General features: G+C 33.2%; 2 protein-coding genes across 2 annotated transcripts; both read right to left on the bottom strand.

The window, feature by feature from the left end:
• Positions 1 to 494: 494 nt before the first annotated feature.
• LOC107890764 (ATP-dependent zinc metalloprotease FTSH 11, chloroplastic/mitochondrial) lies at positions 495 to 6,919 on the bottom strand. The gene is made up of 17 exons (XM_016815295.2): positions 6,152 to 6,919; positions 5,910 to 6,063; positions 5,596 to 5,688; positions 5,309 to 5,394; positions 5,063 to 5,186; positions 4,565 to 4,684; positions 4,080 to 4,130; positions 3,827 to 3,888; positions 3,628 to 3,685; positions 3,397 to 3,522; positions 3,206 to 3,286; positions 2,715 to 2,844; positions 2,477 to 2,625; positions 1,832 to 2,113; positions 1,601 to 1,690; positions 1,469 to 1,522; positions 495 to 1,016 (listed from the first exon to the last, which is right to left on the bottom strand). Exons 1-17 carry the CDS (start codon positions 6,727 to 6,729, stop codon positions 864 to 866), a joined length of 2,391 nt encoding a protein of 796 aa, XP_016670784.2. The 5' UTR covers positions 6,730 to 6,919; the 3' UTR covers positions 495 to 863.
• A 10,720-nt stretch (positions 6,920 to 17,639) lies between these two features.
• LOC107890763 (uncharacterized) lies at positions 17,640 to 19,115 on the bottom strand. The gene is made up of 3 exons (XM_016815294.2): positions 18,582 to 19,115; positions 18,229 to 18,480; positions 17,640 to 18,120 (listed from the first exon to the last, which is right to left on the bottom strand). Exons 1-3 carry the CDS (start codon positions 18,936 to 18,938, stop codon positions 17,845 to 17,847), a joined length of 885 nt encoding a protein of 294 aa, XP_016670783.1. The 5' UTR covers positions 18,939 to 19,115; the 3' UTR covers positions 17,640 to 17,844.
• Positions 19,116 to 19,514: the final 399 nt, after the last annotated feature.

Raw genomic sequence — 19,514 nt, 5'->3', positions numbered from 1 at the left:
AACTTAATTAAATTATTTTATTTTCAAATATACTTATAAAAATAAAAAATAATTTAGATGGAAAAATATTAAAAATAAGTTAAAGACTTGTAGTGTAAGTCCATAATTGACTAAATCGTACCAAAACATATTTACTTAAACCACTTGGTACCAATTTAAGATCAAAACTATATATCAACAATGTTGTAAAAACTGAACCAATCAAACCATTGGTTCTCAAGTTGATCAATTGAATGGTTGGTTCAACCATTACAAAATACTTTTTTCTTTTAAAAGAACAAATAAATAATACGAAAACTTTAAACATTTATTTCATATATTACAGCGAAATGTAATATTTAAACTTCAAACAGTTCTTAAATTGGTTTTTTAACCATTCAACACTTCTCCGGTTTTTGATTCAACTAACTGGTCCAATCCAATTTTGACATCGGAATGCTACTGACAACCATGATATTTAGATACAGCGTACCAAGATCTTAGAAGAATGAGACTTGGGAACTAAATATGGACTTCTTCTCATTAGTGAGAAAAGGTCAAATTATGCCTACATAGTTCAAAATTTGGCCCCGGAAATGGGGGGTAAGAGTCAAATAATACATGATTTCACAAATGGTACAAGTTCTATGTTGAATTAGTAGCCTTAGGTGTTGGTGGACATTTAAAAGTGGCATTAGCATATCATGACAGGGAATCAGGATGATGGATTTGCACGGTCTCTTAACCAGAGTTTCCATAACACACATCTTATGACAATGGTGGGGCAAAGAATTGAAAGAAATTATATAAATAAATTACCTCTGCTGCTTCAAATACACTATACAGAGCTTCCCCTACAATCTGCATGATTGCCGAGTTGTAGTTTACGCCAATACTAGCTCCCCCTCTTCCTGTTGTTCTTGCTGTTCGGGAAAACCTCCTTCCCGATGTGGGAGAAGAATGCGCTTTATTTCTTCTGCACTTAGTGTTTCGTACTCCAAAAGTGCATTTGCTAATGCGTGCAATGCCTTCTCGTGCTGAAAATATGTCAAACAGCAATGTGTTAAACTAATGTATTTGCAGCTAATAGACATGTGATTTTTTGACCAGAGTGATAGATTTTTAGTTACCTGGGTTTAACTCTAGTAACCTCAAATACCCTTAAAAGAAATTTTGATTTTCAAGAGTCATTTCTCTTTTCTACTAGCAAGGTAAGATGTGATTTTAAAAATTACACCATGGAAATAGAATTTCTTCATACATATTCCTAAAATTTTAGATGCTAGAAGACTACGATTCAGGTTTCATTGTAATTATTTCTCTATGTTGCTAACCTCTTCATTCTTCTCAAAGTACCCGGTGTCTCACATATTTCAAAAATGGGTATGAAGATGCTCATACCCTAGTCCAAATATCATATATAGTTATTTGTTATAATATGGTTTCTTATTCCTTGACCAAAAAAAAAGAGGGGGTTTCATGAACTTACCTTTTTTAACAGGGTTGTGACACGATCATATGCTTCTCTTAGAAGCTTTACAACCTGCACAACAATTTAAAAAAAAAATTAAGACTGAAAAGACATTTTTGCTTATCAGAACTCTAGCTTGCATAAACATACTTCAGCATCAATGCGAGACTGCATTTCTGAACTTGGTCGCTCTTTAATATTAACTGGTCCAATTGCATCACTCATCCCACAATTTGATACCTGGCATTGTAAGTGAAAGCCATTAGATATTGCCCAGTTTTGGCTAATTCTTTCCATTATTGTTCCATATATATTTTACCATGAACTGGAAAGGCATACAGAAACAGGGAATTATGGATAAAAGGAGACTTTGAAACATACCATATACTTAGCAAGCTCTGTAGCCGTCTGTAGATCACTCCTTGCTCCAGTTGTGACATGGTCCTGGCCGAAAATGAGTTCTTCCGCAACTCTTCCTCCCATACAAACATCAAGACGAGCTAATAATTGCTTCTTGCTGATTGACGTCTCATCATCTGATGGCAATTGGGTTACCATTCCCAGAGCAGATCCACGGGGCATGATTGTAGCCTTGTGGATTGGATGTGCACCTTCAGTGTTGAAAGCGACAATTGCATGGCCACTCTCATGATAAGCAGTGAGCTGAAGTTGTGTAATAATGTCAGCAAGTAAGGATGCTCCAGTTCAGATAACAAAAAAGATTATCTTGAAAACCTAACGAAGTAATCTCTACACAGACATAGTGCACAAATAGGAACCAAAATGCAGCCTAGTTGCAGCTAAAAACTAACTCTATTAAACAACTGGCAGTGAATTGCATCAAGGGACTTCTTACATTAAAGTTTCTTGGTCATTTATCTGCATATCCTGAACTGGGAAATTTTTCTTGGGTAATCTTGTTATCATTATGGTCCTTTTACATTTTTATTTGCACAATGATTCACTTCATACCACCAACCACAACCTGAATTCTACACCCAAAGTTTTACTAGAAAATGTCAATACCTTCTTTGACTCTTCTGATAAAAACATTGTTTTACGTTCAGTACCCATGAGTATCCTATCTTTAGCATGCTCCAACTGTGAAGCAGTCACTTTATTTGCGCCTTCAACTGCAGCTTTAATTGCAGCAATGTTCACCAAGTTTGCTAGATCTGATTGACAGAATAATGGGAAAAAGTTATAAAGAAGATCTGAATGTTTGTTCACACAAACCTGTTTTGGTTTCTGCAGAAAAGCTTACCTGCTCCATTGAATCCAGGAGTACCACGAGCAATTGCTTTAACATCTACGTCATCAGATAAAGGTTTATCATGTAGGTAGAGCTCCAAAATCTCTTGACGGCCTCTTACATCTGGATTAGGGACAACGATCTAAAAGACGGGCTGTATGAGTCTTCTCTATAAAAGAGAATAGAACATGAAAAAAGAACATATCTATCCTACAAGACTAACAATAGTCCACAGCCAAACTACTTAGCCCTTGTGAAAGCAATTTTGTGTACTGAACAATTCAGTCACTAAAGTAACCACAAAATCAGAGCACAACTTCTAACAATGAGCAAAAACCTTCAGCAGCATGATGCAGGAAGGTGGGGGGGAGGGCTTCTGATACTCTGATTAAGCCTTAAGGAACCAACTCTATTTGTCATCATTAGTTCCTCTAAGAACAACTTTGAGCATATAGTACCAAACACCCAAGTCTCAACAAAACACTAATGATTGGAGCACTTACATGCCTATCAAATCTACCAGGTCTTGTCAAAGCTGGATCGAGAATATCAGGTAGATTTGTTGCAGCCATCAGAATTATTCCCTATAAGATAGATAGAGATTAAACAAATTGAAAATGAAAAAAGGAATTACCGAAATTACAAACTTTTGAAATATACAGAATTAACGTTATTACGAACTTTTGAAATATACCTCATTCTGTTCAAAACCATCCATTTCAACTAGCAGCTGATGCAGTGTTTTTTTGGTGTGGCCTTCCCATTGTTTTCGTGTGGATCCAATAGCATCTATTTCATCAATGAAAATGATGCAAGGAGCCTATAAAATATGAAATGTTGTTGAATGGCATGGTCAGAAGGCATGATGGACAATGTATCAAGCAAACAAAATAATCCCCACAATCTAGTAATTATGAGCATCAACCTTTTTCTTAGCTGCTTGAAAAAGGGATCTCACACGCCGAGCACCAACACCAACAAACCTGCCATAGAGATAGAGAATGTCAGACAAGATACCTATAATGCTGCATAATCCCCAGAACCAACTTTATGGGATACAATAAGCACATGGAAATCTATAGAAAAGGGTGGCCAAGCAAAGATGAAACGAGAGGGTGGCTTACATTTCCTCAAATTCAGATCCTGCTCTATAGAAGAAAGGTACCCCAGCTTCCCCAGCAATAGCCTTCAGGGTGACATAAGCCAAATCCATTATTATATGTATATGATCATATGCAACATACTTCAAAAGGGAAGTGTTGAACCACTAGCAGCAAAATAGGCTTTTCTTTGTGGTGGTTAAATTGAGATGTAGTGCACAAAAAGACCCTGACATATGTAAGTGAAGATTAGTGAGAATAAAAAATGAAACATTACCTTGGCCAGCAAAGTTTTTCCAGTTCCAGGTGCTCCAGTCAAAAGGATTCCCTGCAATTTAGTTGTGAATGATACAGCCTTAAGATTAAAGCAAAAAAGCCTTAGACTCTGGAAGTAAATGAATCATAGGATACAAATTTCAGAATTTGTGGTTCTCATAGATGCACAATCATTCACTATGGACCAAACAATGGAAAGAAAACCTAAATCACTTGTTATTTTCTCACCTCTATAAAGGAAAGCTTCAGAAGCAGAACCTAGAATCTATAATTCCCCACCTACGACACGAGCTGACAGGACTTCGGGCAATTTCTTGATATATTTGGTTCTCCTAGCATAGATGTCACTGACATCTTTTCTATTTTATTCCTATTTTATAGGATGCCCTTAGTAAAATCTGAAATACAGAGATTCACAAGCAAGTGCAACAAATGGAGACAGAAAGAATGAGATGTATTTCGAAAACCATATTATCTTGCACAAACCTTTGGCAGCTTTCCCCCAAGGCGGGTGAACTTTGATGGGTTTTTAAGGTACTCCACTACTTCCTCAAGCTCCTGTTTTGCATCATCACAGCCTTTGACATCCTTAAATGTTTTAACATTCTGCAAATAAAGTATTAAATAGGAAAAGAAAACAAGTTTCAGGATTATCTACTAGATTTCCAATAAATGGCCCTGGGACCTAAACCCTAGCCCATCCATACCAAAACTAAAGCTGCATTTCACTTGCATAGTCAGCAGAACAGGGTCTTGATCATTTATCTAATAAGGATATCAAATTATAATATTTTCTCTCTAGTCATGAACACTTTTCAATTATTCAGGCAGTGCTCAAAATTTGCATTTCTTACTCATCTAGTCCAATATAATCTACTTAAACCATTCCATCTATGCATACTGAAAACAGAAATGAAGTCTTCAAATGCAACTAAATGTCAGTCTACTCAATTTAGACAGCTAGCAGAAGCATCGGATACTTGCCTTCTCAGGCATCACTTCTTTGTTCAATTCTTTGGGGGCATATGAGGAACTTGATCCAACACCTGAAGTTCCTATTCCACCCAAGCTTCCTACATACTTCTGAAGTGCAGCAGCACCCATTAACCTGAAAACAGCTTTCATGTTAACAAAATGAACTACAGGAAGTTAAAGCAAGGACTGGGCAGTTCAACAAAAAAAAAAAAAAAGTAGAGAGAGGGAGTACAACAACAATCACAGAATCCATACCAAACCAATCCAACAGCAACCGTGAACAAGATCGTTGAAATAAGCTCTTGTGCAAACCGTGATCTGTTTGAAACTTTAGGATCAACCTAACAAAAAAGGAAAACAGAACTGCTATCAAATTGGTTGACAAAGGGATCTAAGGAGAGAGAGAAGATGAATCCAAGTTGTGGACAAGTTATAATAGTCCACAACTCCGCATATTGTAGTACAAACATCAACTAATCCAAAAAGTGTAACATGTAAACCACATTGTTTCCCACACAAAACAGTAAACTAAGGAGACTTACCATCACGACATGCAACGGATGCTTCTGAGAAATTCCTGGGCTTAAGAAGGGCTCATCCACATTCCCAGATGCACGCTGCTTTAATTCTTGCAACTGCATTTTAAATTTTAATCGACCAAATCAGATATAGTCTTTTGGTGATAAGAAAGCATAGATTTGTATAGAACTACTTATCCACCAATTGATACGTCCAACAGAAGTCAAATGTCAAAGACATTACATCTGTTCGACCAAGTTTGACAATATTAAAGTAATTGAAAAGCTGAATCAAATGCAAATATAAAAGCAAAGCCACGAAGTAGCGCCATTCTTACCAAAGTAGGAAGACTAGAAGGCTTTCCAGCTTGTTCATCCGGAAGATATTCAGCAATGGCATTAGTGACTACCAACGCTCGAAGATATTCGGCAACTCCTCTACTGTCTACCGCATGATCCCTTTGTTCAAATCGCTTAATCACGGACTCGGGACTGTTTTTTTTTAAATAATAAAAATCAGAGGGATCAAAAACAGAAAATGCTTCGAAATTAATCAACAATAAAGAAGTTGAAAGGAAACCTGTGCTTGTTAAGCTCAGCTAGCAAAGCGCTTTGTTTAGCGGCATCTTTGGGATTGACATCGGCTTCGGCAATCAAGCGGTCAAGACGTTTCTCCTGACGCCAAAACAGCCACCAACTGAACCAATCCAAAGCTAACAATTTGTCCGTTCCATTCTTTATCATAGCCCAAATTCCCATAAAAAACACCATGACAGGGATTTTGGTTTTGGGCCCTTTATCTCCCACCAATTCATCACTCTGCCCATTGTTGTCCACCGCATTCTCAGGTTCCTCATCGATGTTATTCGCTTCAATCCCCTCGGCCGCATTCTCAAATCCATCAACATCCGAAACCAAAGGGGTGGAAGGTTCAAGATGGGAATCCAATTTGGAATCGGAGTTAACATTGTCGGGGTGCAATGAGCAAGGGATTGAAAAAGGATGGGGATGAAATCGGGAAAAAAGGAAAAGTGGAGGAGGGCAAAAGGGAGTGGGGTTGAAAGAGAGGGAAGGAGGAGGAGGGTGAAAGCGTGGCATAGGAAGAGGAGAAGAAAGACAAGGGTGATGGGGGCAGAAGAGAGAAAGGGAGAGGATCATTGCTTCAGGGTTTAACGAGAGAAGATTTGGGGCTTCTTCTTCGTCTTCAGCTTTGAATCAAAAGCAAAAACAAGTTAAGAAGAGCCACCCACGGCCACCAGATTATTCGGACGAAGGAAAGGAACGAGTGCAAGTCAAAGTTACACCCCTTATCTCCATTCACCATTTAACTTCATTTTTTTTCTTTTTTTTTTCATTTCTAAAATCAAACTAATAATACTTATAATATAAGCTCAATAAATAATATTTTGTTACGAATATGCTATTAAGTGAATGTCCATCTCCATCAAGATTTAGATAAATTTTGATATACTTTAAATTTTAGTAGTAGTTAGAAGTAGTTCTCTACTTCAATTATACTTCTTATAAATAAAAATTTTATTCTCTTTCTTCTTTATTCTCTGTTTATTTATTTTATAATAAGTTATCAGCACAATTTGTTGTTCAAGTTGTTGTCGATTGCCTTCTAGAGCTATTGCAATTTCAGTCTTCAATTAAGGCTTGCACACTATAAGTAATCATTAGAGCCTTTAACCACTCAGATTTTCAGGTATATTTTACTATAATTTATTTATTATATCATGTTTACTATAATTAGAGACTAATCATGACAACATGAATAGATGGATTTTGATTTGAAATTTACACATGTTTGCGACGATGATTATGAAATAAAGAATCAATGGAGACGTTTAGAAATCTGTCGTACTAAATTTATTGCATTCCCCGAAGTGAATGCAAATATAAAGAAAATAAAAAATATAATCATTTACTACTAAAAGTTGGAACATAATAATAAATAAGAAAATAATGAAAGTTCTCAAGATAGCTCTTCAAAAGGTAAATATAACTTATGTTATGAACGTGATATGAAAGATTATTGGCCACATATGTGGTGTATGCCCAAATATTTTATTTCTGTTAATATTCTTTGAGGAACGATATGAGAATGTAGTAATGAATTCTATCATTATAAATAGAAAATATTTATCTTATTTGGTACTGAAACAAATAAATATTATTCTAATATTTGCTAGTACAAAATTAGTCGAAAGCTCCAGAAGAGCTAATATATTAATATCTTGTGATTGTTAAAATATATTAATAATGGATTTCATATTGAGATTGTGAATGAGGAAAATATTATATTTCATATGAATTAAAAGAGGATTGAATTATTGATTACTCTTGTTATCAAATTGAATTGACTGTGATTATCTTTGTGATATTTTTTTCTCATCATCCTCATTAAAGGGTTGAAAGCAAAATATTTGACTGTGAAAGATCTAATTAAATTGTGGAATAATTTAAAAGAAAAATACGAGTAAAAAAATATGGTAATTCTATCTAAAGCTCATTATGGTTGGATACACATGAAGTTATAAATTTTTTTTTAGATATTTGAAGATTTTGGCATATTCCCTAAAGCGAATATTGCATATAATTGTTTGGAAATTATATTTAGTTTGTTAACTTAGTGGCATTATAATCTTCACATCAATTTAGACATTTCCAGTAGTAAATATCACAAGAACACTTATATGTGGATACAAAGTGAAATGAATGATAGTAAATTATTAATTTGTTATAATTTAGTATAATTGAACACATGTTAAAGTAAATCAGAAGTTTACTGATATAGATTGTAACAGCCCGATTTTCAGTGATGTCAAAAACAGTGGTTCGAGGCCACGAAATCCGGTGAGTAAGCTCTTAAATTTTATTATTTAATATTTACAAGTCAAATATAGTTTAAAAATTTTTTAAATTAGTAATTTATGTCTTATAATGAATTATCAGATTCGTGTGATAAAACTCTAGTTCAAGTGGTTTTAGAAAATGAGGTATCGGGACCTCATTTCTATAAACCGAGCCGTAAATATTTTTATAAATATATATGGAGTTTCATGAAGGTAGTGTTAAAGTTTTGTTGAAAAATTTTAACGTTTCGACAGTTAATTAATTAAAAAGGACTAAACTAAAAAAGGTGTAAAACTTGCTAATTATAATAAAGTGACTAAATGACTTGATAAATAAATAAAGAAGGACCTAAATAGAAATTATGCCTAAATAAAAATATGAGGTGACATAAAATGGAAAAAAATAATATAATAAAGCCATTAATGGGAAAATTGTAATTAAATTGAAATTAAAATAAAATAAAAGTGAAATTTGAAAGCTTCTATGCAATTCTTTATTCTTCTCCCAATTTTCGGTTCAAAAACATACATGGGAAAGCTTCTTGAGCTGGTTCTTCAATTTTGCTTCATGTGAGTTCAATTCTTACCCGTTTCTTGTAATCTTTATATTTTTGAGATTGTTACAATTAGGTCTAACTAAATCTTACTCTAGTTTTTTATTTTGTTAAAGATTTTGAATGTTTCCATTGATGAATATATATGATTTTAGTTATTAAATGATGAATTTGAGATGTTGGTTGATATTTAAAAGTATTTTATTATGTAATTTTGATGAATTTTTTGATTAGGGACTAATTTATTCAAATAGTAAAAATACAAGGGTTTTTTTGTGAAATTATTGAAAAATTGGGCTGTATTGAATTCCATTAATATTTGGCTAGCATGGGTTTGCATTAAAAATGGTTAATTTGCATGATTTGGGCTCAGGGACTAAATTGAATAAAAGCAAAATTTTAGGGGCAATTTTGTAAAAATGTCAAAATGACCAAATTGCATGAAATGAATTGTTTTATTATTTAAATTAATAAATTGAATGAAAAAAATTTAGATCAAGATCGGGTGGAAAATTGAGGAAAATAGAAAATTACCAAAATGTCCCTAAATCTTGGTATTTCTGCAATTTAGCCTGATAAGTTCATATGAACTATATTCTGTATAATTTTGATTAAAGTGAATGTTATTTGGTGATGAATATTATATGTGTGTGCGTGTGTGTGTGTGTGTGAGTCAATTTTGAGGTTTTACGACCTTCACCCTCTTACCTGTGCGTCTTATATAATAGAAATTCACAAGATTTATATTGATTAAGTTCACAAGTGTGAAATCGAAGAGTTTAGTGGTTGAATGATTAATAATGCAGTCAGAACTGAGAATGGGTTAGCAAGTAAAGACGATTTTAGAAGAGATATCAAATTTTTCTGAAGATTATTTGGGATCCACAATATTGCTATTAAGGAAAATGTTATTCACGAGTAATCAACTTATTCAGGTATGGTATCTAAAGAACGGGTTAACTGAAAATTCTTTTAAATTGATTTATTTAGTGATTGGGATAATGTAAGAATATTGAGGACTTTAGTAGTCAGAGGAATAGTGTAGAAATTGCAAAGATATCTGAATGCAATTGTTATAGTCGGGTATCTTACAGCGATCTCTTCTAGGTATTCTATATTCTTTTATCTTCAAAGGCATATGCAATTGTTCATTTTCAGATGTGATTCTTATCATATGGAAAGACTAGCTAATCATAACGTTAGACGGAAGTATTGTTAGTCTGGTTGATTTATGATTGGAATTGCTCTATCTTTCTTTGGCATTCTATTCTATTATGTTTGGTAGAAGATTTAATGCTAAAACACATATGATGTTATTTTATTTCTTCTACTGGTTGATGCTCTAAAATATATATTTGTAATTTATGTTGTCTCTGTCACAACTGATTCCAATGAGTATGAGCGATATTCTTCTTCTAAATTTTCTTTAGGATATCATCGATCTCTTTATTATTCAATGTGGTTTATATTCTCAGAAATTCAGTATAGCTTCATATTTGAGATTTTATTATATCAGTTTTCTTGTCATTCTTATGGTTTAATTTTATCTATCAAATATGGTTCATCTGTAAAAGATATTTATGGGTCGGAGATAATTACATATATTACTATTATAAATCCTGGTTTGAACATGGAAGCATAGAAATGCAAATCTTAGAGTATAAAGATCGTATTATTATACTGATTATTATTGGGACTACTTTCGATTTTCCTCTTCTATTATGGAGTGCATTATTGATATTGAGGTATTATTCTATCTATATGGTTGAAACATTGGTCCTATTATAGCATTATGGTTTGTAATCTATCTGATGGTTGTGGTTTTGGTATAGTTCAAAGCTTCGATGTTAATAATTGAAATAGCCTTATAATATATAATCCCTCTCTAGTTTTCGTGACAAGGGTTGACATCGGCAAAAGTGTAGATGGTGGAAGATTGAGCTCAAATTTGTACATTGGTTTTCATCCCTCAGGTAATCCTGAATTATGTCAACAAGTCAATAATGGGATGTCATAATTCATTTGAGTTAATGTAATTTGTGGTAATTTTCGGTTGGTATTCCGAGAGAATTATGATATATGGTATATCTAGATTGTCTTAACAACAACAAGAAGGGATTATTCTGAAAAGTTATTATCTGATAGATAAGATCGACGCAGTTATTCTAATCAAAGTGGGTTATTCATTTGAAAGGTTAATTGAGTTATACGCATTTGAGTTTATCTTCAGGTCCGAGAATATATTTTGTGCATTCATGGGTAAATTGACGAATCCTCAGAATGAGGGATTCATATTCTAGTAGACATGATATAGAAATCTATCTACCAGATCAGTTCTAATCGGGAAATGGTACTATGGATTGAAATTGATATATATTGAATGTATTGATTATTTGAATTGAAATGAATATTAGTTGTATTTGAAAAATGAATTGGAACCCTATTAACTGTATCGGACTGAGTTGGATATAGATGGCATGCCATAGTATTGGAAGAGTTTAGGGATTTCTTCGACTTCGAGTCGATGAGACACTGGTGTCAATTTATTACTTCAGATTTATTCGATGAGGCACTGGGTGCCAACTTACTTCGGTTTAACCGATGAGACACTGGGTGTCAATTTACTACTTCAAATTATTTGATGAGGCACTGGGTGCTAAAGTGGTGTGTTTAGTTAGATCCGTGTATCTGTCTGAGTCCAAGTTTTATTAATAGGGGTAATTAAATAAAACGGTACTATGATTGATATTGGATGATATTTTATGAGAATGAAAAATGGGATAGTGATTTGAAACATGAAAATGAGTTATATACATAAATGTACTAACTTATGTATTGATGATAGTGATTAGGATTATGTCAAGCTTGAGATTATGATTGATGTATATACTTATGTCTAGTATTATACCAATGAAACAGTAAGTTCATAATTGAAATGTGATATGATGAAAAAGGGATTGATGAGTTGATTAATGTACTTATATATATGAGAAATTACGTATGTTATGATTGAACTTACCTATGTTATGAATAAATATATTAATTAGTTAATTGATGTTGTTATTTAAGTTTATGTTTAATAAATAGAATAGAAAATAAGTGAAGGAAGTTATTCGTAGTTGTTTATCCTTTTCACAGATTATCGGAAGCTTGACTGGGTTGGAAGCTTGTCAGAGTTATATCACACTATCCATCGGTTCGATCAATACTTTTGAATGTTTTGATTTTGGTTATAATGGCATGTATAGGTTATTATGGTTAAATGTTGGTCCATATGTGTTTTGTTGATATTAGTCATATATTTGGTTTGTGTTTTGGTATTTTAGTATGTGCTTAATTTGCCTTATAATGTTGATGTGTGGAATAATGAAAGACAAAATAGTAGTTGAAAATGCATATGAGGTATGTTTTATAACTTGGTATGTAACAACCCAGTTTTAGTTAAATCGGAACAGTGGTTTCAGAACCACAAATCTGAGGTTAAAAAATTATTTTAATATTATTTTTGGTATTTACGGCATGTGAATATATATATGTGTGAAAGTTTTGTAAAGAAATTTTATTGTTTGAATGCTTAATTCGGTAAAAAAGATTAAATCGCGTAAAGTGTAAAAGTTTTGTTCTATAAGCTAAAGGTGTCTAATAGTTATATAACATTAAAGTAAAGGTCCTAAAGTAGTAAATAGGCTATTTATGAGTTAGTGGATGACAGTGGAGTGACATTTGGCGTAATTACTAATTTTTTTAATGGTAAAATAGTAAATAAGTAAATTAAAGATAAAATAAATAAAACAAAAGCCAAAATTTTGTTCATCTTTCTTCCTTGGCCGAATATTGAAGAAGAAAAACTCCATTGAAGAACACTTACGGTTCGAGACGTACATAGCTTGATTAAGGTATGGTTTGAGCTCGATTTTTTTATAATTTTTACGTTTTTGAGATCGTTGCTTCGTATTCTAGCTAGCCCATGTCCTAATTTTTGAATTGGTTGATGAATTTGTGAGTTGCCATTGATGATAGCTTGATGTTTTTGAATGTTGATGATGGAAAATGAATAGTTGTTGATAGATTAATATGTTTTGTAAAGTGATTTTTAACAAAAATGCCAAATAGAGATTAAATTGTAAAATTTGCAAATTGAGGGGTTGAAATATGAAATAAATGGAATTAATGGGCTGCTAGGGACCTAGGGAAGATTCGGCCAATCATAGGTTTAATGAAATTATGTGTATTTTGTGTCGTTTTGAAATAAAGACTAAATTGAGAAAATGTGAAAGTTTAGGGGGAAATGTGTAAAATAGCCTTAATGTGTGTTTTTGACTAAAATGAATAAATAGTTGATTAAATAAGCTCATTTTGATAATATACAGATCAAGATAAGCCGAGATTGGGATTAGATTGGGTAAAATGAAAAGCGGACGAATAGTCGATAATTTCCATCCGAACAACTTGAGGTAGGTTTGTATAATCAGAATCGAACTTTCATTTAATTGTAATTGTATGAAATGAATAGGTATATATATGTGAATTGGATGGTTGAAATAAAAGATATTGAATTGCTTAATTTAAAATGTATTGAATAATACCGAGCCCCGTTTGAACTATAAAAAATCGTAGGATACAAGTGACATGCCACTAGGGTTACCGTTTTGGTCGAACTCCTACATTTGTTGTGGACTCACCACATCTCGTATGAGCTTACCGATATATCAGCTCTTATGAGCTTACTGTTCTTCAGCTCCAAATGAGCTTATCTATCATGGTTCGAAAGAGCGAAAATGATAATGAATTGAAGGATTACCTACCGATTAATGCACATAGTGTGTATCACCTAAGTATACTTCGATGTTTTATTAGGTTCAACGGGTATTATACTATTACCAATTATATGATTGAGAATGAAATGGAATATGATCTATGTGAATTGTAAAGATGAAATATAAGATGTGTTATGAGGACGTATGGAACTAGAAACGAGATTTTATGAAATGTATGAATGAAATGCTATGTGAGTTGAATGCCAAATTGAATCATTCATGGATGAAATGTTAGTTATATGCATATTTAAGACTCTAACCTATTGAGGTGTATGTGTGATAGGCATTTGAATATTCGAGTTGGACATATTGATTTAATTGCTTAAATTATACGGTGTGGTAAGTTTAATTCTATTATACGGGCTTACTAAGCTTTAATGCTTACTTAATTTATTTCTTCGTGTTTTATAGAGGTTCATTAGCTAGCTCGATTCGGACGATGTCGGAGATAAGCATCACACTATCCAGTCGATTTCTCGGTACTTTTGAACTCATGGAAGTTATGTAAATATGGTATGTATAGGCTAGTTTATGAGAATATGTTTTTGGTTACTTTAGCTATTGCATAGTTATGTGTTTTGATGTTCTTAAGCCATGGGATTTGACTTAGTTGTTATAATGGTCAAATGTGTATAAGATGATATTTTTTGGCAAGTTGGCTTATTAAGGATTTGATGCATATGATAACATTGGTATGTGATGAGTTGGTGATTGGAAAATGCGTGAATGTTATTTGATATTAGGATAGGTATGAAGTTGAATCATATTAGTTTGATATATGTTTAAATGCACAAATGGTATTGATTGAAGTTTGTAAATGATTGGTTTGAAATGGCATATATGTGCATTGAAATGGTTGTTTATAGTTGCTCATATTGTATGTGAATTTGGTACTATATGAATGGTTTAGGTACATGTGTTTTGGGGTGTGAAAAGTGGCTTAAACTAAGCCTATTTCATGCCACATGGACTGAGTATACAGGCATGTGACCCTTATTCGAAAATTTTTCTAAGTTTTCTCAAAACTTTTATATGTTATCAGTTCAGTCCCCAATGTATGAATTATGATTTGTATGCTCGATTTAAGCATGTTATGAATATCAATGATTGAAAAGTTCTGAAATGAAATGATATTTGTTAAATGTTTGATGAATTACCGATCTGAATTGAGTTGAAAGTTCGATAATGCCTCTTAACCTCTTCCGGCGACGGTTACGAGTTAGGGGTGTTACATGGTGTGATTTGGTACTATGTTATAATAAGTGTATATGTATTTTATTCTATTGAATAAGTGGTACAACTGGTACCAAATGGTAAGTTTTAGTAAATGATTTTCATGTTGTGTATTAATGCGAGTAGACATAAAAGTCAGTTGATTACTTGGTTACATGGTATATATGGTTAAACATAATTGTATTGGTCATTTAAGATGCCTAAGGGCATATTGATTTTATGTGAATATACTACATGTTTAGGGATTGATTTTAGATGCTATAATATGACTTGTTTATATACACAATATTGATTGTAGGTTGACACCAAATTGGGTGAGAAAAATGGCTTATAAAATAGCCTATTTTCATCCACACGGTCAGAGATACGGGCGTGTGTCTTAGTCGTGTGTGACACACGGTTAGGTGACACGGTCGTGTGTCCCCTGTGGCTTGTAAAGGTTTGCAAGTCAGTATGTTCACATGGCCTAGCACACGGGTGTGTGGTTCGGCCGTGTAACCCCTGTAGCTTTGAAAATTTTTAATGTATTCCAAAAAATTTCTTGAGTTTCCGGATTAGTCCCGACTTATTTCTAACGAGTATTTTGAGCCTCGAGGGCTCAAATAAGGGATAATATGTATGAGTTTGATTGGTTTCTAACATGAATGTTATGTTATATGAAATGATAAAATTTATGTCTGTTTAATCTATAAACTCTGGTAATGCTCCGTAACTCGGTTCCGGCGAGGGATACGGGTTGGGGGTCTTACATAGATGCATTTACTACTTGGCGTGACCAGTTAGACCATCTTGGATCATATATGATGTGAAAATTAATTGAGAATTCATATGAATATTCATTAAAGAACTAGAAGATTCTTTAATTTAAAAAAATTTCTCATTTGTTACTTGTTCTAAATAAAAATTGATTGTTAAAAACTCACTAGCTAAAGTTGAGATTTAATGTCTTGCATTTTTTAAATGAATATGGGCTCATTCATTCACCATGTGGATGATTTTGACATTATATGATTTTGATGCATCTACAAAATAATCGCATGCATTATCAACTCGCAACCTGTCGTTTGCGAGACTGCTTGTTTAAATGATTAATTTTAGATTATGCAATTAAAAAAATTCATCTTGCTTATGTTGGTGAGTTTATGTTCCAATCTTTCAATAATTATTGTACGTCAATCGGGATAAAAGTTGAACATCCTATAGTTCATGTTCACACATAAAACAATATAGTTGAATCATTTATCAAATGCCCCCAACTAATAGCTAAATCATTACTTATGATAACTAAACTTCCTATTTCAACATGAGATTTTGTTGATTTATGTGTTGTACGCATCAAGCTAATAAATTATAAATACTCCCCATTACAATTGGTTTTCGATCAAGAGCTAAATATTTATCATCTTTGAATTTTTGTATGTGCGTATATATTTCAATTGCTCCACCACAATGCACAAAATGAGTGAATCCTCAAAGAAAGTTGGGAATATATATTAATTACAAGTGTCTTTGCACTACTAGATTCAATTATGACATGATTTGTAAATACAATTTTGATTCGATAGTTTTCTTGACATTAGGGGGAGAGTAATTTGAACTAGAAGTTCAACAAGGATAACTCATTACAAGTTAACTGTCAGATGTATTTATAAACTTAATGAGAATAACCAAGTATTATATACCATCTAATATTTTAATTTGAATCAAAGTCCAGTAGGACAATTAATTAGAATAAATATATATTAATCAGTTCCAAAGATGAAAAATTTTCTAGATGGTTGTATGGTGGAGGTAGGTGCTCCAGAAGAGACCCAAAACATAACTAATAAGTAAAACTCCAGAAAAGATTTAGGTACCTAAAATTGAAGATTAAAATTGTGAAAATAAAAAATCTCGATAAATTATGTCATTTTGAGAAAACATCGAACCGATAATAAAAGTGGTCGACAATGGTTTCGCATGCAATATTATTATTGAAATAATGAAATAAAAGGAGGATCTTGAATAAATCTATTGAGAAATATAAATATAAAATAAATTGGTCAAAATAGAAAGATACAACTCAAGTACAATTAAATCTATGGAGTTTTTGAATCAGTAGTCCAAATATCTAAAGGTATAAAGCCAGTGAGAGTGCAAATAAAGTAGTTTTGCAAAAGCGAAATAAAAATATAAAGTTTTTCGCTAAGCCCTGGCGTTGATTATGAAAAAATATAATATTTTTTTGTGGTGAATACAATAACCTTTAAATATATTATTAAACTGAAATTTCATAAAAGATTTAATTTGTGTCTGATAGTTGTTGCTACAACATTTTATAAGTCACTATATAGTAAAATTTATATTAAAATCATTGAAGGATTTAAAATGCCAGAAGCATATTGAAATTATCGAGAAATTGTTCATTTATACAAATTAAAATAATTGTATATATGTGATAAATTTGACAGTTAATAGTAGTTGAAAGATGATTATAAAATGATCCAAAATACCTATTTGTATTTTTATAAAGGGATCATGATTAAAGTTTATTTTGATTATTGTTAAAATTCTTAAAGAGATCAAGCTATATTCCCCCAAATTTGTCCCTCGGAAGAATGGTGATATAAATTTTCAAAAAATTATATGAAAAATTAGCATTCAAGATTGAATACATATCATATGAAAAAGTATGTGATATCTGGGAAAATAGCTGAAAGATGAGATTCGTAATAATGTCTACAAGAAATGAATAATATTTTTTTTAGCGACTAATTAAGGAGCTGATCATTAATTCTGAATTAATTATATATGTATGTGTAAAATTCAAATTCAAGTCCGAGCAAGAAGCACATCCTTGTAAGGCGTGGGCGTCGCAGCAGTGGCGGCTTTGACCTCATCAACTTCCATTTTCCTCCGCAGGTCGTCAATAATGAGCGGCACCTGCCCTTCCCTGCCTTCAACCAACCCGTCTTGTGCTCCGCCACGCAATTTCTCAAGCCTAATCCCGTTCATCTGCTGCATCTTGAACACCTTTACCACATTCGTCAACCCCCCTATCATAAACATTACGCTCCCACATATCCCTAACCACACCCATCTTTTTCCCTGCATTTTTACACCCAATTTGCAAATTACAAAGCAAAATAAAACCTAAACCCAGATGAATCATTCCTTGGTTCTTTTTTATATAAAAAACTATCTACATCAGCTTACCAGTAATTGTAAACCATGACGAATAACTCCAGTTTGCTCGCGGCCGTTGAGAATAGCTCCCACCATGAACAATACACTGCCAATTAAAAACGGGACGTGGACACTCTGTTGCAAGATTTGAACATGTGCATCGGCTCTCTCATAGATTTGACACGAGTTATGAATCGACCCAGCAACCCATAAAACCGGTCCAGCAATAAGCATTCCCAAAGCATGCCTCTCCAGTTTAAAAAACCCGTACCCTTTCTCCGCCTGCATCAAAACAATTCATTCAATCGTATTCCAAAATGATCTACCATTTTGTACGAAATTTTTTTAACTATTTTTCTTTTTTTGAGGAATGATTTGTGAACCTGAATGAAGAGGAAGAGAATTCCCAGAAAGAGAAGCAGTGAGCCTAAGATTTGAACCAGTGGAACAGAGAATTCAACGAGAGCAAGCTGGGGATCGAAACCCATCAAAGTGAAACGATAATCGATGCCGGCGAGATGAGCCAAAAGGTCATGGATGTTAACCAAAATTATAAGACCCAATGCAATAAGCATTAGAACAAGACCCGATCTGGGTTCCCTTGAAAACTCTGCTGCAAAACCACAAATTAACACAATGGTTGAAAACAAATATAGCCCTGCGTTCATGTACTCGGCCCTGCTTTGAGCCAGCCTTGGACCGTACGTTCGACTCTCTCTTGCTGAGGCTAGTTTCACCATGATTCTGAAACGAACCGCTTCAACTTCTCTTCTTCTTTTTTCCCCTTCCCCAGAAAAAGAAAGATAAATCAAAATTTTATTCAGATTAAAAGCGTAATCAGTTTGTTTTGGGTTCTTTTCTTGTCGATAAATCAAAATGAAAAAGAAAAGAGAAATGAGAATAAGGAGAAGGAGAAGTGGTCGAAGTGTAGGAGAGAGACGTGGCTGAGTATATACGTGTCCTCATGCATGAATATTTGTGGTCTATAACACGTGGCAGTCATTTGGGGAAAAGGGGAACTATTTGGTTAAATGGCGCGTTTCAATTGCTTCTCGTCTTGCTGCTCTCTCGAATGAATCGAGATAACTGAGAAAATAATGAACATGGCAAACAAATGGAGAGAGGATTGAGGAACATTAATTTGTCTTATTTACCCTTTTTAAAAGAATGATATGGATATTGGAAATATTTATTTTCACAGACGTACCCTTGCTTCAGTGCTCCACGCTGTCGCACGATATTATTACTATTACCATTGATGAATAGCAGAATATATACTCCTATTATACGTGTAAGAGATATGTATATGCGTATGT

The sequence above is a fragment of the Gossypium hirsutum genome, chromosome D09 (genome assembly GCF_007990345.1).
Source record: "Gossypium hirsutum isolate 1008001.06 chromosome D09, Gossypium_hirsutum_v2.1, whole genome shotgun sequence".
Lineage (NCBI taxonomy): Eukaryota > Viridiplantae > Streptophyta > Magnoliopsida > Malvales > Malvaceae > Gossypium > Gossypium hirsutum.
The sequence above is the reverse complement of the archived record's forward strand: the minus strand, read 5'-3'. Positions and strand labels throughout refer to the sequence as shown.

What these genes read in the sequence shown, in the direction of transcription:
- LOC107890764 (XM_016815295.2), bottom strand. Translation starts at nt 6,729, where the DNA reads ATGATCCTCTCCCTTTCTCTCTTCTGCCCCCATCACCCTTGTCTTTCT. An exon ending in GGATCTGAATTTGAGGAAAT is followed by an intron (nt 3,686 to 3,826) that starts GTAAGCCACCCT and finishes TCTCTATGGCAG; the next exon opens with GTTTGTTGGTGTTGGTGCTC. An exon ending in TCCTGGATTCAATGGAGCAG is followed by an intron (nt 2,626 to 2,714) that starts GTAAGCTTTTCT and finishes TCTGTCAATCAG; the next exon opens with ATCTAGCAAACTTGGTGAAC.
- LOC107890763 (XM_016815294.2), bottom strand. Translation starts at nt 18,938, where the DNA reads ATGGTGAAACTAGCCTCAGCAAGAGAGAGTCGAACGTACGGTCCAAGG. An exon ending in TTCTCTTCCTCTTCATTCAG is followed by an intron (nt 18,481 to 18,581) that starts GTTCACAAATCA and finishes GTTTTGATGCAG; the next exon opens with GCGGAGAAAGGGTACGGGTT. An exon ending in GTCATGGTTTACAATTACTG is followed by an intron (nt 18,121 to 18,228) that starts GTAAGCTGATGT and finishes GTAAAAATGCAG; the next exon opens with GGAAAAAGATGGGTGTGGTT.